This window comes from Drosophila rhopaloa, unplaced genomic scaffold (assembly GCF_018152115.1).
Source record: "Drosophila rhopaloa isolate 14029-0021.01 unplaced genomic scaffold, ASM1815211v1 contig_2, whole genome shotgun sequence".
In the NCBI taxonomy this organism is placed as follows: Eukaryota; Metazoa; Arthropoda; class Insecta; order Diptera; family Drosophilidae; genus Drosophila; species Drosophila rhopaloa.
In genome coordinates this window covers 2,600,773-2,620,592 of record NW_025335083.1, presented here as the reverse complement: position 1 = coordinate 2,620,592, position 19,820 = coordinate 2,600,773, and the positions used below count along the sequence as shown (strand labels likewise).

Here is a 19,820-nt window from a genome sequence, read left to right as displayed (position 1 = left end):
TTTAATAGAAAAAATTACTTCATATTTTATAATATATGTGTATGGTAAATGTATTAGCATATAATATGTATGTTTCTCATTTTGTTTTTGTTGTTTTTTTTCATCTTTTCGTTTTGTAATAATAAATTGTAAAATCGCAATCATATAATCATCATTAAAATAGTTTACTTTCATCTTGTTTTACACACAGTGCACGCTCGTTTAAGTGAGCGTGCATAGTAGTTAAGAGTAAATATGTATAAGTAATTAAAGATATATATATGTTATGTTCATAATCAATTAAAGTTCTTCTCTTCCTTTTCTTTTCCTTTTACCCTCCTCTTTTCTCTCTGTGTCTTGCTTCTTTTCTTGTTGTTGGTATTAAATGGGGTTAAGTGTGAGTGGGTGTGCGTGTTGATGGTGTTGTTGTTGACTGATGTTTTTGTAGTGCACACTTTTAGCTGGTTGTAGTCGTTGGTGGTTGTTGTTCCTTCTGTTGATGTTGTCTGCTTGGCAAACGATGAAAATTTTTTAAAAAAATGTGCAACGCAACTCTAAGCATCGTATTTTGTATCTTGTTTAACTTGTCCTATTCCCTCTGCCTGCCTCCCTTTTTTACTCTGTACTTTTTACTTTCATTAACTGTAGCTTTTAATTTACGTTTTCTTTTGCTCTTTTTTTACTCTTTTTTCCTTTTTTGTTTCCTTTCTATATATACTCCTCACATATATATTTATATATATATTGTATATAAGTATGCATGTATATAGTTTTTATGTTTATTGGTTAAGAGTGTGTTTTGTTGATTTCCATATCCATTATAATCAATCATCATTATCATGCTGCTGCTGCTTGGCTTCTTCACTTCGCTTTAACTAAATAATAAATCCAACGCACTATATAATTCTAGTTTCAAGTTCAACTTTCGCTTAGATGTAAACGACCACGTACGCTTATTAATTAGGTTTCTTTATATATGTAGTTTAACTTTTAGCTAGTTTTTGTTTTGTTTACTTTAAATGGTAAATTTTTAATTTTGTAACGTATCTTTCCCAAGTCAGTACCGCCCTCTCTCGCCACCACTCTCTTTCATCTAGCGACCTGTTAGACGATAAAACAGTTGCCGATTAGAACCGACTTCTGTCTAGGTACAAATGCAAAGATATGCCGCCATATCTTTAGCCACGTCAATGAGTCACAAAAGCTAAGGCAAGCACAGAGCTCTCGGAATCGACTACATATATAGCCGGTTCCTTCTCAAACCCTTACTAAACCTTGTCGCCTGATCTAGAAACCGGGTGGTGGCGAAAGCAGATCGGAGACCGACCTGCTCTTGCTTTAAAATGTACAATTTCGAATTTGTATTTACTAATTTTAGTAATTAAGGGATCTTTACTTGTTTACTCTTTAAATAAAATTAAAAGTTCTTATTTTCTTTGTGTTGGTATTTCGCACTCTATTCTTGATCTTCTTGTGTCTAATTAGCTAAACTTTATACTTGTAAATCATTACGTTTAAATCTTCACATTTCTATTTTGTTTGTTAATGCCATGTATCATATGTTTCTAGGGGTTTTAGTTGGTTGGGAAGTTCTTGTTAGTTGATTCTGGCTGGTTGGTTGCTGAGTGTGGGATACAGGAGAATGTTTGTTTTGTGTGGTGTTTATGAGGCGCATGAAAGAAATAATATTCTCTTGTCTGAATGTGTGCTGATGTTTTGCCTATGAATTACATTACTCGCTGCTAAAGAACATACATGTATATCTATGAATCTGACTTGTCGCTAGGTATTCTCGTGTTAAATTTGTTTCGCTTTAAATAATAGTTGTACAAGAGTTTTAAATATTAATTTCAACAACTGATCTGATCTGAAATTAAAACGAACAGACGACGCTTTAGCTTACAATTACCACCATCTTTTCTGTCTTCTTCATCATTCGCCGAGGACGACGCCGACGACGACATGTTGCTCCGCTCTGCTACTCCTCCTCCTCCTCTTCCCTCCACACGATCATACTCCTTAGACAGCTTGCGAGGTTGCATAGGGTGGCTGCGTGGAGCTATCGTTGCCATACGCTGACCGCGGTCCGGCTCCGTAGTTGGACGCACCCTCCTGCTTCACGTAGTTGCTGTAGTCGTAGTCGTAGCCGGAGCCATAGCCGCCGTAGTCGTACTCAGATCCGGACTTGGATGCCGAGTTCCCGGGTCCGGTACGCGGCATGCCACCCACGGGTCCGGTGGTAGAGGGACCGCCCGCTGCCCAGGTCTGGGCTCGCGAGTACATGTCCGTTGCGGTGCCCGCTCCGGCTCCTGGTGCCCCAGTGGGTCCGGCAGAGTTGGGTGGCATATTCCAGGAGTTCCAGCTGCCACCACCCGATGGTCCCGAAGGGGCTCCGGTCGACGTCGAGTTGTACATGTCATAGCCGCCGTAGCCCTGCGTCTGCTGCGGTCCAGCGTAGTTCGACCACTGCGGTGGCGGTCCTTGGGGTCCTGGCGGAGCTCCCCAGCCCTGGTATGATCCCGGACCGCTGTTACCATAGCCGTACTGCTGCTGCTGCGGCGACGTACCCCAGCCCTGATAGCCAGGCATCATGTTCGGCGCTCCAATAGGCATATTCAGAGGCGGTCCCCCCATCTGACCATTCTGGCCCTGCATCATATTGATGGGAGCGTGGTGCGGTCCCCAGTGGCTGCACTCGTTACCCAGCTTGCCATAGGCTCCGCCCACCGTGCTGTTGTTGGAGTTCTGGCCGCCAGATCCGTCGCGAGGCTCGGCCTTCTTGATCTCGACCTGAGGAGCGGATAAACAATGGTGATTAGAATTTTTGCTTTATATATAATAAATTCGTTTTTCAAATTAAAACTAAAGTAAACTTAAAAAGTAAAGGATCTATATTTTTTATTTCATTATTTCATCTTAACTTTATTTAAAAAAAGGTATTGAGTTTTAAGAAATTGAATGAAACGAAAAAACTAGAACGGATCATTAAACATCCTAAGTTAAACCAATTATTTTTCAACTTTTCCAAAGATTTAGTTTGTTTCATATAACAAACCAAAATTTGTATAAGTCATTGAAGATTTTTATGAATTCATAACGGATATAATAATCATAATGCATGAATGCAGAAAAAGCAATGCAATCTAGACAAAATAATTTTAAAATCATTAGTTCGAAGATTTATTGAAGTACTGATAACCAGCCTATATTTAGGAACTTTTTATACCCATGCGTGTTCTGTCAATATATTATATTAAATCTAAAAAAAAAGTTTGGAAAGTTATACGTTAATAGCTTTAATACTGCGTTAATAAACTGCTTAGAGCCGGTCTATTTTAGGGATGCTTTGGAAAATAGTCAAATTCAAGGGCAAATATCATAAATAATGATAAATAAGCACCTTTCTCTAAATACAAAAAAAAGTTTCTAACTTGATCCGATCGTTTATATAGAATGTAGACACCTGATACGTGTTTTCAAACTTCAACTCCCTGTATAAAAAAGTCCCGATTTAACTGCACTGCAACAAACAGACGGACGGGTTTCAATTCTCCTGGTGATGCTTTTCTAGGATGCATATGTCTCTTTTATAGCGTTGCGCATTAGAAAATTTAGATTATTGATTGATTTCACAAAGGAAAAGTATTTTAATGGTTGGATCCCCATGGATTACCACTAATTCCTGCTGATCACCCACCTGCTTGCCATTCAAGTTAATGTACCGCTCGTTGGTCACGTGCTCCACAGAGGACTCTTCCTCGAAGGAGAGGAAGCCGAAGCCACGAGACTTCTTCTTCTCCTGGTCGTACATAATGACCACCTCGGTGACCTTGCCGTAGCGTCCGAAGAAGGTGCGCAGATCGGTCTCGGTGACGTTCGAGGGCAGACCGCCCAGGAAGACCTTGTAGCCACCACCCTTCTTGGGTTTCTGCAGCGTGCGGGGATTGCACGGCTTGGGGTCGATAGTACGGCCGTCGAGCGTGTGCGGTCCATTCTGCAGCACGTGGTTTACGTTGGTGGGGTCGGCAAAGGTCACAAAGCCAAAGCCCCGCGACCTGCCGCTCTCGTTGTTCTTCATTACTACGCAGTCAATGATGTCCCCGAAGCGGCAGAAGTAGCGCGACAGATTCTCCTGCGTCGTCTCCCAGGACAGGCCGCCCACAAAAAGTTTGCCCCTCTCGTCCTCCTCCATGATGTTGTTTTGGTTGTGGTTGTGAGCTATAGCGCCGGGTAGGTTCTCAATAATTGACGTAATCTTGCCGCTTTTTTATTAACACGGGGAGCAAAGAAATTAACTTGTGTTCGGTTGGTTGCTTTTTTTGGGGGGAAAACTTTTTGAATTTTTACACTGTTACTGGTATTTTTGTGGTTTTATATGTATCTAAGGTTGGTTTCAACGTTGCCAAAGTTCTTTTCCTTCAAAACAATTAAACAAAAGCCACGACGTTCACACGTAACTTTCTATCGTAACATTATTGATGTTGTTGTTGCAGACACATGGAAAGATACAGATAAAAAAGAAATCTGGTTAATCAAATCGTTACACAAGAAAAAATCAGTTAGTTATCAAATCGAAATTAATTTTTACGACATAAATTTATAATTGTATTTTGTATCACATTAAGAAGTATTCTTCATCCAAATGCCTCATTTGTCCTACGATTTTCTTTGTTTTCCCGCGTAATAAAAATTATTATTATTCATAAAATGTCTTATAACAATTTTTTTCTATGTAAAGATTTCAGCTTCGAATGGGTAGAAATCAATGGTATGAAAGACGCAGGTAGGCAGAAAAAGAGAAAAAGCGGCAAGAGCAACCGGCCGGTACACACACACACACAGGCAGACACACACGCAGCTGAAGACATTCCTTAGTACGTGTATTTGTGCCGACTGCTTTTTGTACACGTTCACAAGATTCCTCGCTTGTTTGCTGATCTTGCTCCTATGCTCTTCTTCTTTCACTTGCTTTTACACGGCTACGTGAAAGCATTGTTTTCTTTTCGCTGTGTCACGAGCGGATTTATTGTTGTAACCAAGTCCCCAGCCTCACTAACACACACATGCCGCCAATCAATGAGAACAACGAACTATTTCCAAGGTAAAAAAAAGTTGTCGCCGGTTCACTACATTTGCGCGCCATTTATTAGGGATTTTCAGGTAATAGCCAGATTTAGGCTAAGTAAGCACATTTTCACAAACATCTTTACATTTTTGTTGATAACGCCACCATAAGTTCAATTTTAATGGACTTGGTGTCAAATAAACCTTGTTTTTCTTTACTCGCAGTTCTCTCGCAGACATTTTGACCATTAACAAGTGAAAAAACATGTGGCAACGCCATGTGTGACGTGAACGCGAATAGAAAGCGAAAAGCAAACGTACCAAAAAGCAATGCCCTCAAATAAATGTTAATTCCGTCAAAAGAAAACACAAACAATTCTTTAAAGTTTTCCAGTGGCTCGGACCGAAAACAAATTTTTTCTGGCGGAGTACTCGCGACTGAACTGAATGAATCGCACCGAGAGTGTGTGGGAAATTCACCACGGCAGAGGCAACGAAGAAAAAAAAACAAAATGGAAGACGTGCCTGATAAAAAAAATGCTTCAACAAAGAAATGTTTTCGACTCTTCATTCTTAGAAAAGGGAACACTTTTCACTACATTTTTACGCTTTTTGGCTGAAAAACTAATTATTAGCAGGAAAAATCACAAAGTTACAGATGCACACATGTTACACCAAGAACACTTTCTTATTTCAGCTACCTTATTTTCCGGGGAAATATTGGCGAATTTAACCAAGATTTCTACTACGCAATTTTACAATTTTCGCACGATTTTTTTTATTTTGCACCGCAATCTGCTGTTGCTGTATTAGTGCATGAGTTGGCCGTACGTGAGCGCGTGCAAGCGTGTGTGTACGCGAATGGCCGCCGAGCGTTTGGCGGTGCTGTGCGTGTGCGTTGGTGTGGTGTTATACATAGCATTTTTTCGTATGTATGTATAAAAATATGAAATTTTCCACTTTGATGGGTGGAAGTAGAGTGCCGAAAGTGGCACGGAAAAACGTTGAAAATTGCACAGACCTATGCTTGGCGAGAAAATAAAAAGCGAGGAAACAGTCGAAGAGTCAAACGAATTTTACTTACACACATTCACAACCACACAGCGAGCAATGGCAGCTGCGTCAAGTATTCAACTTTTTTTTTTGGAAAGGAAAGGCTGGGCAGGCATTTTGTTAAAGCACCGTAATTGTTATGTAAATGCGATTTTCAGTCGCTTTCCATTCTTACCGTTTGTGCCAAGTGTTCGTCTGTGGTTTTTTAAAGATTTCGCACTGCAAATTCACTAAATTTAAGTGTTTTTTCCTTAAAAAACTAGCTTATAAATAATTGTATGATTTTGATGCATACGATATTATAACCTAACTTATATGATAAATCGCCGCCACGTTTAATGCTGTGTGACCGCCGCTCGCCAGAAAAAAATACCATAGGTTTCTGGAAATTAAATACAAAATACTCGTTTTTGTATTGAAATATACTAGAAAAATAAAAAACATTTTTAAAAATCTATTTTTGCACAAAAATTAAAACAGTTTTATGTATTTATTTGGAATTCAAGTTTTCAGATTTGTACAGTTCTTTATTGAAAAATGTATTTATTTTTAAGAAACATGAAAATTTGAAGTCTCTAGCTTTAAAACTCACCTCGTTAACGGCATAGAAGCTCGCCTACAGAAAATAAATAAATTGTAGGGTCGAAGATGTCTCCATCACTGAATTCTAAACTTCTGAGAAAAATAATAATTGCCCCAGTAAGGGGATTTTTAAGAATTGTTTGAAATCCTAACAATGCCTTCTAAATGGATAAGCAAACAAATATTGAATAATTTATGTGATCCTTTTAAATGAAATATCCCTAAAATCCAAAACTGCAGAATCAAACATTTTATTTAAGTGACAAATTTTAATTAATAAAAAACATAAAATTCTGTGTATGCGTAGACGCGACGGATTTCAACTAATAAAATTTACTTGGTCATATCTATAAATTTGTGTCAGCCATAATAATTTTTCTTTACATATAAATAGGAACCGGGGTTATAGCAAACAATGCGGAATCTTTATAAATATAGCCCCTATTTGACTGTAAGCTCATTAGAATTACTTTAAGAAAAACCATTAGAACGGAAAATAAAATTTTTTGAAGTATTAGATTCCCAAAACGGGGTTGTCAGTGCTAACCATGTATTTTCCGAGCCTGCGATCCGGCGTTGCCAGACCTTTCTGTTATTAGAGGATTATTATCAGACGTTTGAGCATAGCTTTTAGTATTTTTTTAAGAGTAGGCAGGTTTGTTATAACGGTGTGCCCACGGTCACTCTGTTTGCTACCCGGTAAAATGAGTTTTGCGCTGCATTAAATAGAAAATAAACATACGAATTCCCAGTTGCTGTCCGCGCTAAGTGATTAAAAACGATTGCCAGTGCGCGTTCAACCAATCAAGCTTCCCAGGAAGGCGGTGGCAAGTGAATTTGCCCCTTCATCGATTTTTTCTGCGCGGCTCCTGCTGCTGCCACATTAACACAGCCCAGAGAAAAGCGAAATAAACAGAAATGTCGCGCCATCCGAGCGATAGGAAGGTGTACGTGGGCGACCTGGGCAACAATGCCCGCAAAAACGATCTGGAATATGTTTTCGGGGCGTACGGCAGTCTGCGCAGCGTCTGGATCGCCCGCAATCCTCCGGGCTTTGCCTTCGTGGAGTTCGAAAGTGCTCGTGATGCGGCGGATGCGGTGCGCGGATTGGATGGGCGGACGGTTTGTGGACGTCGTGCCAGGGTAGAGTTGTCCACTGGAAAGTACGCCAGATCTGGTGGTGGAGGAGGAGGAAGTGGTGGTGCCGGAGGAGGAGGTGGAGGACTTGGAGGACGCGACCGTGGTGGCGGAGGCGGTCGTGGCGACGATAAGTGCTACGAGTGCGGTGGCCGCGGGCATTTCGCACGCCACTGCCGCGAACGCAAGGCCAGGCAGCGACGCAGGTAAGTGCATTTCGCAGTCGCCATTTCCCTTTTTCATTCATTGCCATTGCCAAAAAATGATTCCTTTTTGTAACATGGCGAGAGATTCGCATACATGCATACATACAAACGTGTGTGTGTATGCCCATGCAAAAATGTTGAGTTTGTTTGGTCTGTGGTGAAAATTTTAACCCGCATTCGAGGTGAAAAACCGCCCTGTTAGGCGCCAGCGACTCTGGCTTGTGTTAACCTCAACAGCGTGCTGTTAAACGCGAAGTGTACTGTAAAGTGCAGAGTGTGGAGCTGTAGAATAACAGCACGCACACGTGCTTGGTCAATGTATTTATTACTATTAAACTCGGTATATTAGTTAACCGCTTAGATTTGAGAAACTATCATGTTTTAATGAGCTCGTTTATGATTAAAACTAAATCAAAATTAAATAATTTTTTTTGTCTAGTAAGACTAGTTTTGCTTTCTGTCAATATTTTAAAATTTAAAGTTGACTCAATAATAATTTATTTTTGAAAACATATGTTAAGTTTTAAAAATATTTATTGAGACTTGCTACAAGTCCGGAATTCATTTAGATGATTTCCACAACAAAAAAAAATATATAGTTATTAAATCTGTGATTAAGCGTAAAAACCAAATTTAAGAGACGGTAGCACAAAAAATATTCCATAAATTTTTCAAGGGTATAAGACAGTCTGTAAACAAGGCTGTTATTTGTTATTCCCCACCCTCAACGGTTCGTGGAGAATTATTTACAGTGGTGCTGTTAAGCGCGGACCGAGTGGCAACGCCGCCGACTGCTGTCACACGTGCTTGTGCTTCATTTTGGATTTTTCTTTTACACGCGGCATACGATAAAGAAGGTTAAGTTGCTGCTGGCCGCTAAGAGTTTCAGTGGTTTTTAATTGAATTAAAATTTTAACTAAATGATCAGAGTGTGACGCGATGTTTGTGCTCTACGAAACGCCGGCGGGCTACGCGATTTTCAAGCTGCTGGATGAGAAAAAGCTGGAGCAGGTGGACAATCTGTACCTCGAGTTTGAGACTCCGGAAAAGGCCAACAAACTGCTGAAACTAAAGCACTTTGAGAAATTCAACGATACCACGGAGGCGCTGGCCGCTGCAACGGCGGCGGTAGAGGGCAAGGTAGCCAAACCTCTAAAAAAGACCCTTAAAAAGATACTCGTCGACGACGTGCAGTCCTCGCTTTTGGTCGCAGATGCCAAACTAGGCACCGCCATCAAGGACAAGCTGTCGGTGCAGTGCGTCTACAATACAGGTGTTCAGGAGCTGATGCGTTGCATCCGTCAGCAAGCGGACAGTCTGCTCGGCGGGCTGCCCAAGCGGGAGATGACCGCCATGGCTCTTGGTCTTGCCCACTCCTTGTCGCGTTACAAGCTTAAGTTCTCACCGGATAAGATCGACACCATGATTGTGCAGGCCCAGTGTTTGTTGGATGACTTGGACAAGGAACTGAACAACTATATGATGCGCGCCCGCGAGTGGTACGGCTGGCACTTCCCCGAGCTCGGCAAGATCATCACCGACAATATTGCCTTCGTTAAGACTATTAAGTTGGTGGGCACTAGGGACAACATGGCGGCTAGCGATCTGTCTGATATTCTACCTGAAGATGTGGAGGAGAAGGTGAAGGAGGCGGCCGAGATCTCAATGGGCACCGAAATCTCCGAGGAGGATGTGCTAAACATTCAATGTTTGTGCGACGAGATCATATCCATCAACGATTACCGCATTCACTTGTACGATTACTTGAAGGCCAGAATGATGGCAATGGCACCAAATTTGACTGTACTTGTGGGCGATACTGTGGGCGCTCGGCTAATCGCTCATGCCGGTTCGCTGATTAATCTAGCCAAGCATCCGTCGTCCACCGTGCAAATTCTGGGCGCCGAAAAGGCCCTTTTCCGAGCGCTAAAGACCAAGAAGGATACGCCAAAGTATGGTTTGATCTACCACGCCCAGTTGGTGGGCCAGGCCAGCCAGAAGAACAAGGGCAAAATGTCGCGTTCTTTGGCCGCCAAGGCATCGCTGGCCACGCGAGTGGATGCCTTCGGGGAGGAGGCCACATTTGAGCTGGGTGCGGCACACAAAGTGAAGCTGGAGTCGCGACTGCGACTGCTGGAAGAGGGAAACCTGCGCAAACTATCGGGCACTGGAAAGGCCAAGGCTAAGTTCGAGAAATACCAGGCCAAGAGGTGGGTTATAATAGCACTAAATTATGTAAGAGTAGACCGATTTCCAATGATGATACCCAAAAGGTTTCGCAATTATCTGATTACGATGACGATAAACCTTGGCTGTCTGAGCGAAATTGTGTTTACCATCCGGACATTTCTTGATTGTTCTGTATGTTAATGTATTCATAAATTTTTCAGCGAGGTGTTCACTTATCAACCGGAGGCCGACAACACCTTAAATGTAAAGAAACGCAAGCACTCTGAGTCCGAGCAGACGCCTGTTAAGAAAGAAATCCAGGATGAGGTCAAGGAGGAGACGGTTGAGGAGGATTCGGAAGTCAAATCCGAAAAGAAGAAGAAAAAGAAGAAGAAGCAAAAGGACGAAGAAGCGGTTGAGCCTGAGGCCGACGAAGAGCCGACGCCAGCCAAGAAAAAGAAAAAGTCCAAGCACCAGGAGTAATTCCCCACCTTGACTAGTTTTAGGTCTTAAGAATTAGCATCCTAGGTAACCTTACTGTAAAGTATAGGATTTTACAACTATTAACAAGAGTAAAGTTTTTGTTGTACATTAGAAATAAAAAAAAATATTTGAAAAAAAGAGTTGTATTCATATGGTTTTTGGTTCAGGGTCAAATTTTCCCAAGCACACTGAATATAATTTTAAATCGATTTTTAAACACATTTTTAGTGGCGTTATTTAAACACAAGCTAAGTAACACAAGCTCATGTGTTTAAGTAACAAGCTAAGTAATACATAAGCTAATGTGTTTAAGTAACGCCACTAAAACTATTAAAACCAAAAATCTTCACAGATATAAACATCCTTCTAAAATATACTTAAATATAAATAGAGAAATACTTGAAAGTTTACAAAAACATTAAATTATGTGAATTCTTTTTTTTAATTCAAGATGACAAATTTATTTCATAGCTCATCAAAATATGAAATTGAATAACGTTGGTTTGCCCTTTGATGTATAACTATTTTTATCTAGATTTATTTTGACTGAATTTATACTACCCTCAGCAAGGGTATAAAAATTAACGGTTTTTTTAAGTGGACTACCACAACATAATTAAGAAAAATCTATGATAAATCGTCGGTTGTATTATTTTGACAGCAACTTTATGTATGAATTTGTAATTCATCATAATTTAAAATACATCTTTAAACATTTGCGTTAGCTGAAAACAAGTGTTCTCAAGCATTTCTTGTCTCAAGCCTTACAACATTTCTTAGAAGCTGTTCCTAAATTTGGAGGCCAATCTGTCGCTATGGACGAGGCAAGAAGTTCGATTGACTGCGGTGAAGAAGCCAGTGAAGCAGAAAGCTTTTACGTCAGCTCCAGAGGTTTGCTTGCATCATGACATGAAGCCAGGCATTTAAAGCATTTTGTGGTCCAGGGCATGCTATATAAAAGTGAATGCAACTGGTGCCAGTCGAACAAGAAAACGATGCGAGATGCATGGTCATCTGAAGCTGCTGCTGCTCCTGGGACTCCTGCTGACCTACGCGGCGGCCAAGAAGAAGGAGTCATCGTCATCTGAAGAGGAGGAGGGTGGCGATAAGTACGAGAAGAAAAAGTTCGGTGCCGAGGAGCACAAGGGTGAGCACGGACACAAGGAACACAAAGAATGGGAGGAGGACGAGAAAAAGCACCATGAGCTGGAGGATCATGAGCACCACCACGGCGACAATGGATCGAAAAAGAAAAAGCATTACGATGAGAAGGACGAACACGGCGAGAAGCATGAACACGGCGCCCACAAGAAGGGCGGCAAGCATCATCACAAAAAGAAGCATAAGAAGGGCCACAAGGAATTGGAATACCACAAAAAGTTTAAGAAGGATGAGTATATCAAGGAGAAGAAGTTCTACGATGACGAGCACAAGGGTGGCCATCACAAGAAGTACGGAAAGGAACACCATCATCATGCCGAGGAGCACGGCGAGCACAAGAAGGGCGAAAAACACGAGGGCGGCAAAAAGAAGGGCCACAAGAAGCACCATGGTCACTACAAGAAGGGCCACCACGACGAGGACCACAAGAAGTACAAGAAGGAGCACAAGTACGGGGACAGCTTTGAGGAAAAGAAGGAGCACGGCGAGAAGGGCTCAAAGAAGCACGGCCACAAGCACTACAAAAAAAAAGGCGGAAAGCATTAAGCACGAGACAAGTCTGTAATAGGCTAATATTAATGTGATGTTTTAAAAATTGTGGTAGTAAAACCGGGCAAGGTGTTAATAAAAATATTCATTGTATACTGTCTTAAGCTTCTTATTAAAGTTTGATCCCCGAAACTAAAGGGGAGTACCCAATGTTAAATATAAAATTGTGTATATCTGAAAAAAAACTCCAGTGGATCTTCTGCTTTCAGATTTTAGATATAATCATTATCATTAAATAAGTATTAGCTTAACAGAAAATACAATGTGGGGCCGAGATCACTATGGTTATTATTCTTAGGTTTAGCCAATTTTGTCTATTAATGTTCGTCACGTTATTTTAATTTTAATAAATGAGAGATTGTTTAGATTGCTCTAAAAAATATGTTTAGCAGAGCAATACACAATTTTATATTTAATGTTTAATGTTTATTAAACAAATACCACAATAGGTCGCAAATGATAAAATACAGGTTATATTCGGCATGGGATAAAGTTTTTTGTTTACAATTATTGAGCTGATGTGTTTTCTGTTTTGTTAAAGAAAAGAAAGAGATTTTTGTTGAACCATTGTCGGATAACAGTTTTACTATTGCTATAGTTTATATCTATCAATCTTAAACTTCTGTGTCTTACTTACTATTTGCTAATAACGATCTATGTTCTTTTCCTATTGCAGAAGCAATTCGTTCAGCAGATCTCGCAGCACATCCCGTCGTCGACGCACTCGCTCCAAGTCCGGCACCCGTTCCCGCAGTCGGTCCGCCGTCTCGGTGAGCCGCCGTTCCGGCCGCTCGAATGGACGCGACGAGAACGGATCGGCGTCGCGATACAGCGACCACGAGCGCAACGGCAGCGGAGCGGTGGACTCCCCGCCACCGCCAAAACGGCGCTATGAGGACGATGATGATGACCGGGTCAGGGGATCGCCGAGGTCACGTTCGCGATCGCGATCCGCGTCGCCGGCAGTACGCCGTGGATCACCGCCCAGGCGTCGCGGAGACTCATCCGCCTCTCGGTCCGTGTCCAGGGACTAGCGACAGCGAACGGATGCAGACAAAGCCCGTGCTAAGATGAGGGCCTGAGCTGCAACCCCCCGATGAATCCGGCAAAGTGGGGTGACCACACTGGACGGACTCCTCCCCTCATTCCCAAAAAAAAACCTCACGTGTTACAAGACAGATTCCCAAATACTTTTTCACGCAGTATCCATCTACGGTTTAGTTGTCCCAGAACCACCATATTAGTTAAGGGTTTTAATTTATAGTGGAACTCGAGTATGCATATTTAGGTGTTCTTTTGTTCCAACTCAACAACATAAGCACATGCAGAACAAAGAAGAGCACTTCGGAGAATCATTTGACGGAAAGAAAAATAAGATATAAAAATGGATCGGCAGCTGCAGATTATCGATCTAGTCAAATTTGCTATGTTAATTGATTTGCCTTTGGATTTTTTTTGCTAACCCTGGAATTATACTCGAATGTGCAGGAGACAAAGCATCGCCACCATTTTCATGTCAATTCTACACATTTTTTCAACTTATACTACTCAACACACATGATTATTCGACTCCAAACTTTGTATGATGTGTTTCAATATTCGTAATAATTAAGTCTTGCAACAGTGCAGAATAATTATTCATACATTGATGTCGTAGTTAAGTATTAAACAAATACATATGTATGGATTCTTGAGATGTGTGTTTGAATTATATAGCAAATGCGCTGAACACTAAAATACACAAATATTCAATCAATAAATTAAATGCCAAAAAAATTGTTTTGTGTTTGAAATGAGAGGGGACCTAATTCGATAAGGTTTGGTGTTGTTTGGTTCGTCTTTAATGTAAATTTGGTATTCTTTCCGCTTCGAATACAGCCACACCGAGCCCATTTTTTGTGTTACCAGAAACCCCTTGCTTCATTTCAGAAACACAATAATAATAAACATAACCTTAAATGTTTACCGCTACGGTTTCGTTCATTAGAGTTAATGGATCATACAAAACTATGCTACAAGTTAGTTGTTCATGGCTTATTCATAATTTTAAATAGTAACTAAAAACGAAATCACGCGGGTCAGCTGTTTGACAAATTCAACAGGGCCCATTTTGGGCATACCCTCAGATGCTGAAGAATGTAGATTTTTAAACGATTCAAACATTCAGACGTTTTCCTCTTGCATCTTTTTTTTACATAATCTAAATTAAAAGTTTACAACTAATGAGTCTTCCTCGGTCTTAATGTTCTTTTTTTTTTGGGCAGCGTTATTTTTGACACATCTCATCGCCTTAGATAAAACTTTTTCTGAAGCCACCGAAGGGACCACTTGACCAATAGCATCTAAAATAATTCATTATTGGTATAATACAGAGGCGTAAACATCGTGTAAAAAATTACCTAAGAGCGCATTGAACAAATTTTCATAATCTTTAAGTTTTTTTTTGTTTCCAGTTCCGTCATTATTATAGGCCATGATGATTTCTTCGGAAAAAATTGATTTTATGGTTAAACTCACTCGTCCCTGGCCCAATATTTTTTTCATATAATGTATCTGAAAACAATTGTATTTTATTCTTTTTTAAAAAAGTCTATAGAAAAGCTTACATAGTTTCCCCTGGTCTCCTTGCATATCTTCGCATCGATCTCCGCCAACTCCGCATCCGACGAAATTGGGAAATCATCATCGACAGCAGTATCTCCTAGTCTCTGCCTCTTCGATTTCATTGACTGCTTTACGAAAGCCGTAAGCTTCGTTACCGACTCCGTCAGGACTCGCATTTCTGCGCGCTGGGCTAAGATTTGCCTTTGGAGTTCTAATTCATTTCATACATTAATAATAAAATATGTTTATGTCTTTTGAATTTTATAAACTTACCATCTACCTTCGCAATCAACATGTCATTCTCTGTAATCACAGGCAAAAGGTAAACAACTAAAAATAATGATATAAATAAAATACGTACGGCTTTGGGGGAAGTCACTCATACTCAAAGAGTCACTGATGAAACACTGAGGAATCTGGAAACAACAGGGTTTGAATTAAATGTTTTGAATCGGTAATACGGCGTTAGTATATTTGAGAGTACTACTGAACTCGGCAATAATAACAAAACTGGTACAGTCTGGTATATCTGCCTTGATATATTTTTAGTATTTTGTTCGTAGGCTGTTATTTCTCGGCGCTTCAGATACGGCCACACTGATATTATCGCATTCCTCCGGTTCAATTTTGTTTTGTGTTTTGTTTTGCATTTTTACCTAACCTATTCCATTTGTTGCCCCTGCAGTTTTTACAAACAGTTGTGAAATCCGGGAAAGTGTTTCGCCTTCCACCGCGGGCAGCCGGACAGCTACAATGGCATTCCGCCAGTCGGAGCATGAGATGAGCGTCACCTCGCTCGATTCGAGTGTCGAGCTGCGATCGCGTTCCCCATCGCCGCAGCTCTTCAATCCGCGCAAGCTGCGCTTCGCCGACGACGATTTTGACAAGGACTCGCCCCAAGGAGCGAGTCCGCAGCATCCTCTACAGCATCCAGAGAAGCTATTCTCCGGCGCAGAGCAGCAGGCCAGCAAGGACGTATCCATGTCGCCTCCGTGCCAGAAGGTGCGTGCCTTGCGCCTGTTTAGCACTCCGGCCACCCCAAAGACCATCCTGCAAAAGTCCACGACCCAGTGCAGCAACCATCTGTCAGCGGCGGCAGCGGCAGTAAACGCATCCCGTCTGTTGGAGCGGCCCCGATCCCTGCCTCTGCACAACCGCAAACTTCCCACCCAGGACACGGCGAACGTTAATCCCTTTACGCCCGACAGTGAGTATCTATGTACCTGCCAGTTTGTAGCCTTTATAATTATAAATCCTTAACTAAAGATTTCACGGACATTAAGGATGTCTTACAGCTAAATTAACATTAATAAATTTATCATATTATAAGTCTCAGTCAAGAATCTTAAATATATACATAAATATTTATGTTCTATTAAAACTATTTTTAAATTGGCCATAAAACTACAATATAAGTCAGCATATGAGTTTTAAGTGCCAGTCTTTTCCTGCTCAGCAGTTAATAGGTCAATTTTCAGTTCATAGACATATGTTATCCTTCAAATATAGCAAAGTAATAATAATAAAACTCAATAACTAAGTACAATAACTTTAGTTCCGTTTTTATTATTGACATATTAAACCATTAATTTATAGTCCAAGTCCACGACCACTATTCTGAATCATAATGCAGAGTTAATAACAAATCAAATATCTTATTAGGGCTAACCAGTAACTCAATCGTATTAATAAGCCAATTTAATAAACTTATAATTCCCAACCAATTATTATTGTTTGTAGGCCTCCTGGCTCACAATAAGAAGCGTTGTCGCACGCAATTTGGACGCGAAAACCTCAACCTGAATGTGAATGCTATGCAAAAGTATTTGCTCAGCGAAGCCTGCGACGAGGATGCGACGGAAGAGGTGGGCGACACACTCCGCGAAATCCATCACCAAGCTCCTAAGCGGCTAGCCCTGCATGACACGAATATAAGTCGTTTCAAGCGGGAGTTCATGCAAGTTAACGTGATCGGCGTAGGAGAATTTGGCGTGGTGTTCCAGTGCGTCAATCGACTAGATGGGTGTATCTACGCGATTAAGAAAAGCAAGAAGCCAGTGGCAGGCAGCTCCTTCGAGTGAGTTTCTATCAGTGACCCCAGATAAGCATGACTTAATCTTTCAATATATTTGCAGAAAAAGAGCCTTAAACGAGGTCTGGGCCCATGCTGTTCTGGGCAAGCACGACAATGTGGTTAGGTACTACTCCGCCTGGGCGGAGGACGATCACATGCTGATACAGAATGAGTTCTGCGACGGCGGGAGCTTGCATGCGCGGATCCAGGATCATTTCTTGGGCGAGGCCGAACTAAAAATTGTACTCATGCACGTGATCGAGGGCCTGCGCTATATCCATTCCAATGACCTTGTGCACATGGATCTGAAGCCAGAGAACATATTCTCCACCATGAATCCGAATGCACACAAGCTGGTTGAGGTCCAACCGCAGCAGACCAAAGACGACGATGGCATGGACAGTGTTTACGAAGAGTTACGCCACTCGGAAAACTTGGTAACGTACAAGATCGGCGACCTGGGCCATGTGACGTCGGTTAAAGAGCCCCATGTCGAGGAAGGCGACTGCCGCTATCTGCCCAAGGAAATCCTCCAAGAGGACTACTCGAATCTCTTCAAGGCCGATATCTTCTCGCTGGGCATCACGATGTTTGAGGTAGCCGGGGGTGGTCCGCTTCCCAAAAATGGACCAGAGTGGCATAAACTGCGAAACGGCGAGGTGCCAGTCCTGTCAAGTCTGAGCAGGGATTTTAACGAACTGATAGCCCAGATGATGCACCGAGATCCCGATAAGAGGCCCACATCGCAGTCCATATTCAGTCATCCGTAAGTTGCTAAAACCATGAATTATATTTAAAAAAGTGCAAAATATTCGTGCTATCGGTATTATGAGTTCTTTCTTATTTATTTTTCGGAAACTTAACATTTACCTAAATACTTGTTCAATTTCCAGAATTCTGAGCGCCGTTGACTCCAAGAGCAAGCTGCAGCTCGGTCTGGAGCTGACTGTGGAAAAACGCAAGAATGAGATACTAATGAACAAGCTGAGGGATGCCAAAAAACAGATTAAACTACTCGAGCAAAGGGGTACGTTGGGGAAAGTTATATGAAAAATATAAATACAAAATTTGTTCAAATTATAAATGCTAAGAAAGCTCTGCATTTGTACAGCTATTTACTTAAAATTAAATTAGATCAACTATTGTTTTATGTCAAATTTCTAAACTTTTGTTCATTTTTAGTCAACCTCCTTGCAGTGACCAACAATCCGGATAGCCTGGATGGGCAGCGATGTCTTCGCTCCTTCACGCGACGCATGCGCACGCCATTTTCGAGCCATGGCAAGTTCGATAGCATATCCGATCGCAACAAGAACGTTATTACGAATATCTGATAAGCTCGCCACTCATACCGAACCGATAGCCAAACTCTTCCGAATCGAACGTGAACTAAGCTCACATTGTGTTACCTCTTAAGCGTATTCATATAATCGATATATATTTTAAAGATTTCGCGTCGCTTAATCCTAACCCTTTTCACCCCGTGTATTTCAAGCTCAAGGATTTAGAAGCATTCGTAATATAATATATATATTTTTCAAGCTCAGTGAACTTTTCTTTGTAGAGAAAGCACGATCGTTCTAAGAAAAGGTCCCGTAGATTTTAAGATTGTCGCATAGTTGTAATGAGTATTGTTTTCGAAATTAAACTATTTATTATGTTACATGGAAATCGAAATTACAACATTCCATTCGTTAAATATAGCGAGTGCTATCCCCTTAATGTCATTTATTAATGGGTTTGGTAATAAACATATTATTTTAATTCAATTTAATATTAATTTTCTAAAAAAAATATGCTTTAACGTGGCCATGGCTTGCAAAATATATTCCTGATCAACATCACTCGGCGAGTTTATATAGCCATGTTTCTATTCCCTTTCATAGCTCAGTTAGAGACTCGAAACTACTGCAATTGTGTTTTTGTGTATATGTGTTCGCAGATCTACTTTGAAATCGCCGCTGATTGGACGACTTATCCTATAGATGCCATAGAAACGATTGTTTGACTTCGGCAGACTTGAATAAATTTTAAATTTCGCTGTTTTCGTCTTATATAATGTTGAGTTGCCATACTTTTGGCGGTCAAACACGTTAAATATTGCAGATCGGAAATGATGTAGCCCAAGTCAGACATTAATTTTCGGTATTACTTTATTATCAATAATTCCCGTTAACCCTCTACTACATAAAATTCGTTTCAATTTAGAAAAACAAAATTTTTAAGAAAATCCATGTGTATTTGTGTTAATAATATACATTTTTAAAAAGTTTTATTTTTGGTCATGTAGTAAATGAAAAAAAGCCGTATATAACTATTTGTCAATTTTGGCATAAAAAGTAAAATTATATTATTCAAAAAAACTTCATTATTGTTAAAAAAAATGTCTCTTCAACAAAAATAGGTTCTTTTACAAGTTTATAGTTATTCTGAAATTTGAATTATACTCACTCCCGTTTTCCTAGGTGGAGGAGTTTGACCAAAACTTATGGAAATACAAAATAAGGCAATACAACAAATGTTAACAAAAAAAATTAATTATTAAATATAATTAAAACGGAATTAAAAAAATGGAGCTTATTCTTTTATATTTTTAGTAGTACTGTTTTCCTACATAAGTGTGAAGAAATCGTGGGGTGTGTGCCTTACAGGTATTGAAAAATTCCGTGCAGTGCATGTACCGCTGATCCCGGCTTATTTGTTGGGAGCCTATATCAATTATGAATATTTTTTCGGTTTGAGTGGCTTGTAAAATCTTA

General features: G+C 40.6%; 5 protein-coding genes and 1 non-coding gene across 9 annotated transcripts; 4 read left to right on the top strand and 2 right to left on the bottom strand.

The window, feature by feature from the left end:
- Positions 1-744: 744 nt before the first annotated feature.
- Positions 745-6,450, bottom strand: LOC108050345 (heterogeneous nuclear ribonucleoprotein 27C). Of its 3 annotated transcripts, none has more exons than XM_017131986.2 (3): positions 6,272-6,450; positions 3,677-4,436; positions 745-2,769 (listed from the first exon to the last, which is right to left on the bottom strand). In XM_017131986.2, exons 2-3 carry the CDS (start codon positions 4,169-4,171, stop codon positions 1,999-2,001), a joined length of 1,266 nt encoding a protein of 421 aa, XP_016987475.1. In that variant the 5' UTR covers positions 4,172-4,436; positions 6,272-6,450; the 3' UTR covers positions 745-1,998. The 3 variants fall into 3 exon arrangements, with proteins under 3 accessions (XP_016987475.1, XP_016987474.1, XP_016987476.1); XM_017131985.1 differs by having other exon boundaries at positions 3,677-4,440; positions 6,272-6,449; XM_017131987.1 differs by lacking the exon at positions 6,272-6,450 and adding an exon at positions 6,128-6,148 and having other exon boundaries at positions 3,677-4,440.
- Positions 6,451-7,323: 873 nt separating this feature from the next.
- Positions 7,324-14,077, top strand: LOC108050346 (probable splicing factor, arginine/serine-rich 6). The gene is made up of 2 exons (XM_017131988.2): positions 7,324-8,021; positions 13,060-14,077. Exons 1-2 carry the CDS (start codon positions 7,597-7,599, stop codon positions 13,415-13,417), a joined length of 783 nt encoding a protein of 260 aa, XP_016987477.1. The 5' UTR covers positions 7,324-7,596; the 3' UTR covers positions 13,418-14,077.
- LOC108050344 (nucleolar protein 58) lies at positions 8,824-10,811 on the top strand. The gene is made up of 2 exons (XM_017131983.2): positions 8,824-10,231; positions 10,412-10,811. Exons 1-2 carry the CDS (start codon positions 8,961-8,963, stop codon positions 10,671-10,673), a joined length of 1,533 nt encoding a protein of 510 aa, XP_016987472.1. The 5' UTR covers positions 8,824-8,960; the 3' UTR covers positions 10,674-10,811.
- Positions 10,273-10,345, top strand: LOC123037846. Its single transcript, XR_006417653.1, has one exon. It is a non-coding gene; the product is annotated as a small nucleolar RNA SNORD53/SNORD92 (small nucleolar RNA).
- A 239-nt stretch (positions 14,078-14,316) lies between the features above and the next one.
- Positions 14,317-15,445, bottom strand: LOC108050341. 2 transcript variants are annotated; one of them, XM_017131978.2, is made up of 5 exons: positions 15,349-15,445; positions 15,261-15,290; positions 14,990-15,198; positions 14,783-14,906; positions 14,317-14,725 (listed from the first exon to the last, which is right to left on the bottom strand). In XM_017131978.2, the coding sequence occupies exons 1-5, from the start codon at positions 15,368-15,370 to the stop codon at positions 14,589-14,591; spliced, it is 522 nt and encodes a 173-aa protein (XP_016987467.2). In that variant the 5' UTR covers positions 15,371-15,445; the 3' UTR covers positions 14,317-14,588. The 2 variants fall into 2 exon arrangements, with proteins under 2 accessions (XP_016987467.2, XP_016987466.2); XM_017131977.2 differs by having other exon boundaries at positions 14,323-14,725; positions 14,783-14,936; positions 15,349-15,443.
- Positions 15,446-15,570: 125 nt separating this feature from the next.
- Positions 15,571-18,760, top strand: LOC108050367 (wee1-like protein kinase). Its single transcript, XM_017132035.1, has 5 exons — positions 15,571-16,194; positions 16,728-17,064; positions 17,123-17,827; positions 17,955-18,088; positions 18,244-18,760. The coding sequence occupies exons 1-5, from the start codon at positions 15,741-15,743 to the stop codon at positions 18,393-18,395; spliced, it is 1,782 nt and encodes a 593-aa protein (XP_016987524.1). The 5' UTR covers positions 15,571-15,740; the 3' UTR covers positions 18,396-18,760.
- Positions 18,761-19,820: the final 1,060 nt, after the last annotated feature.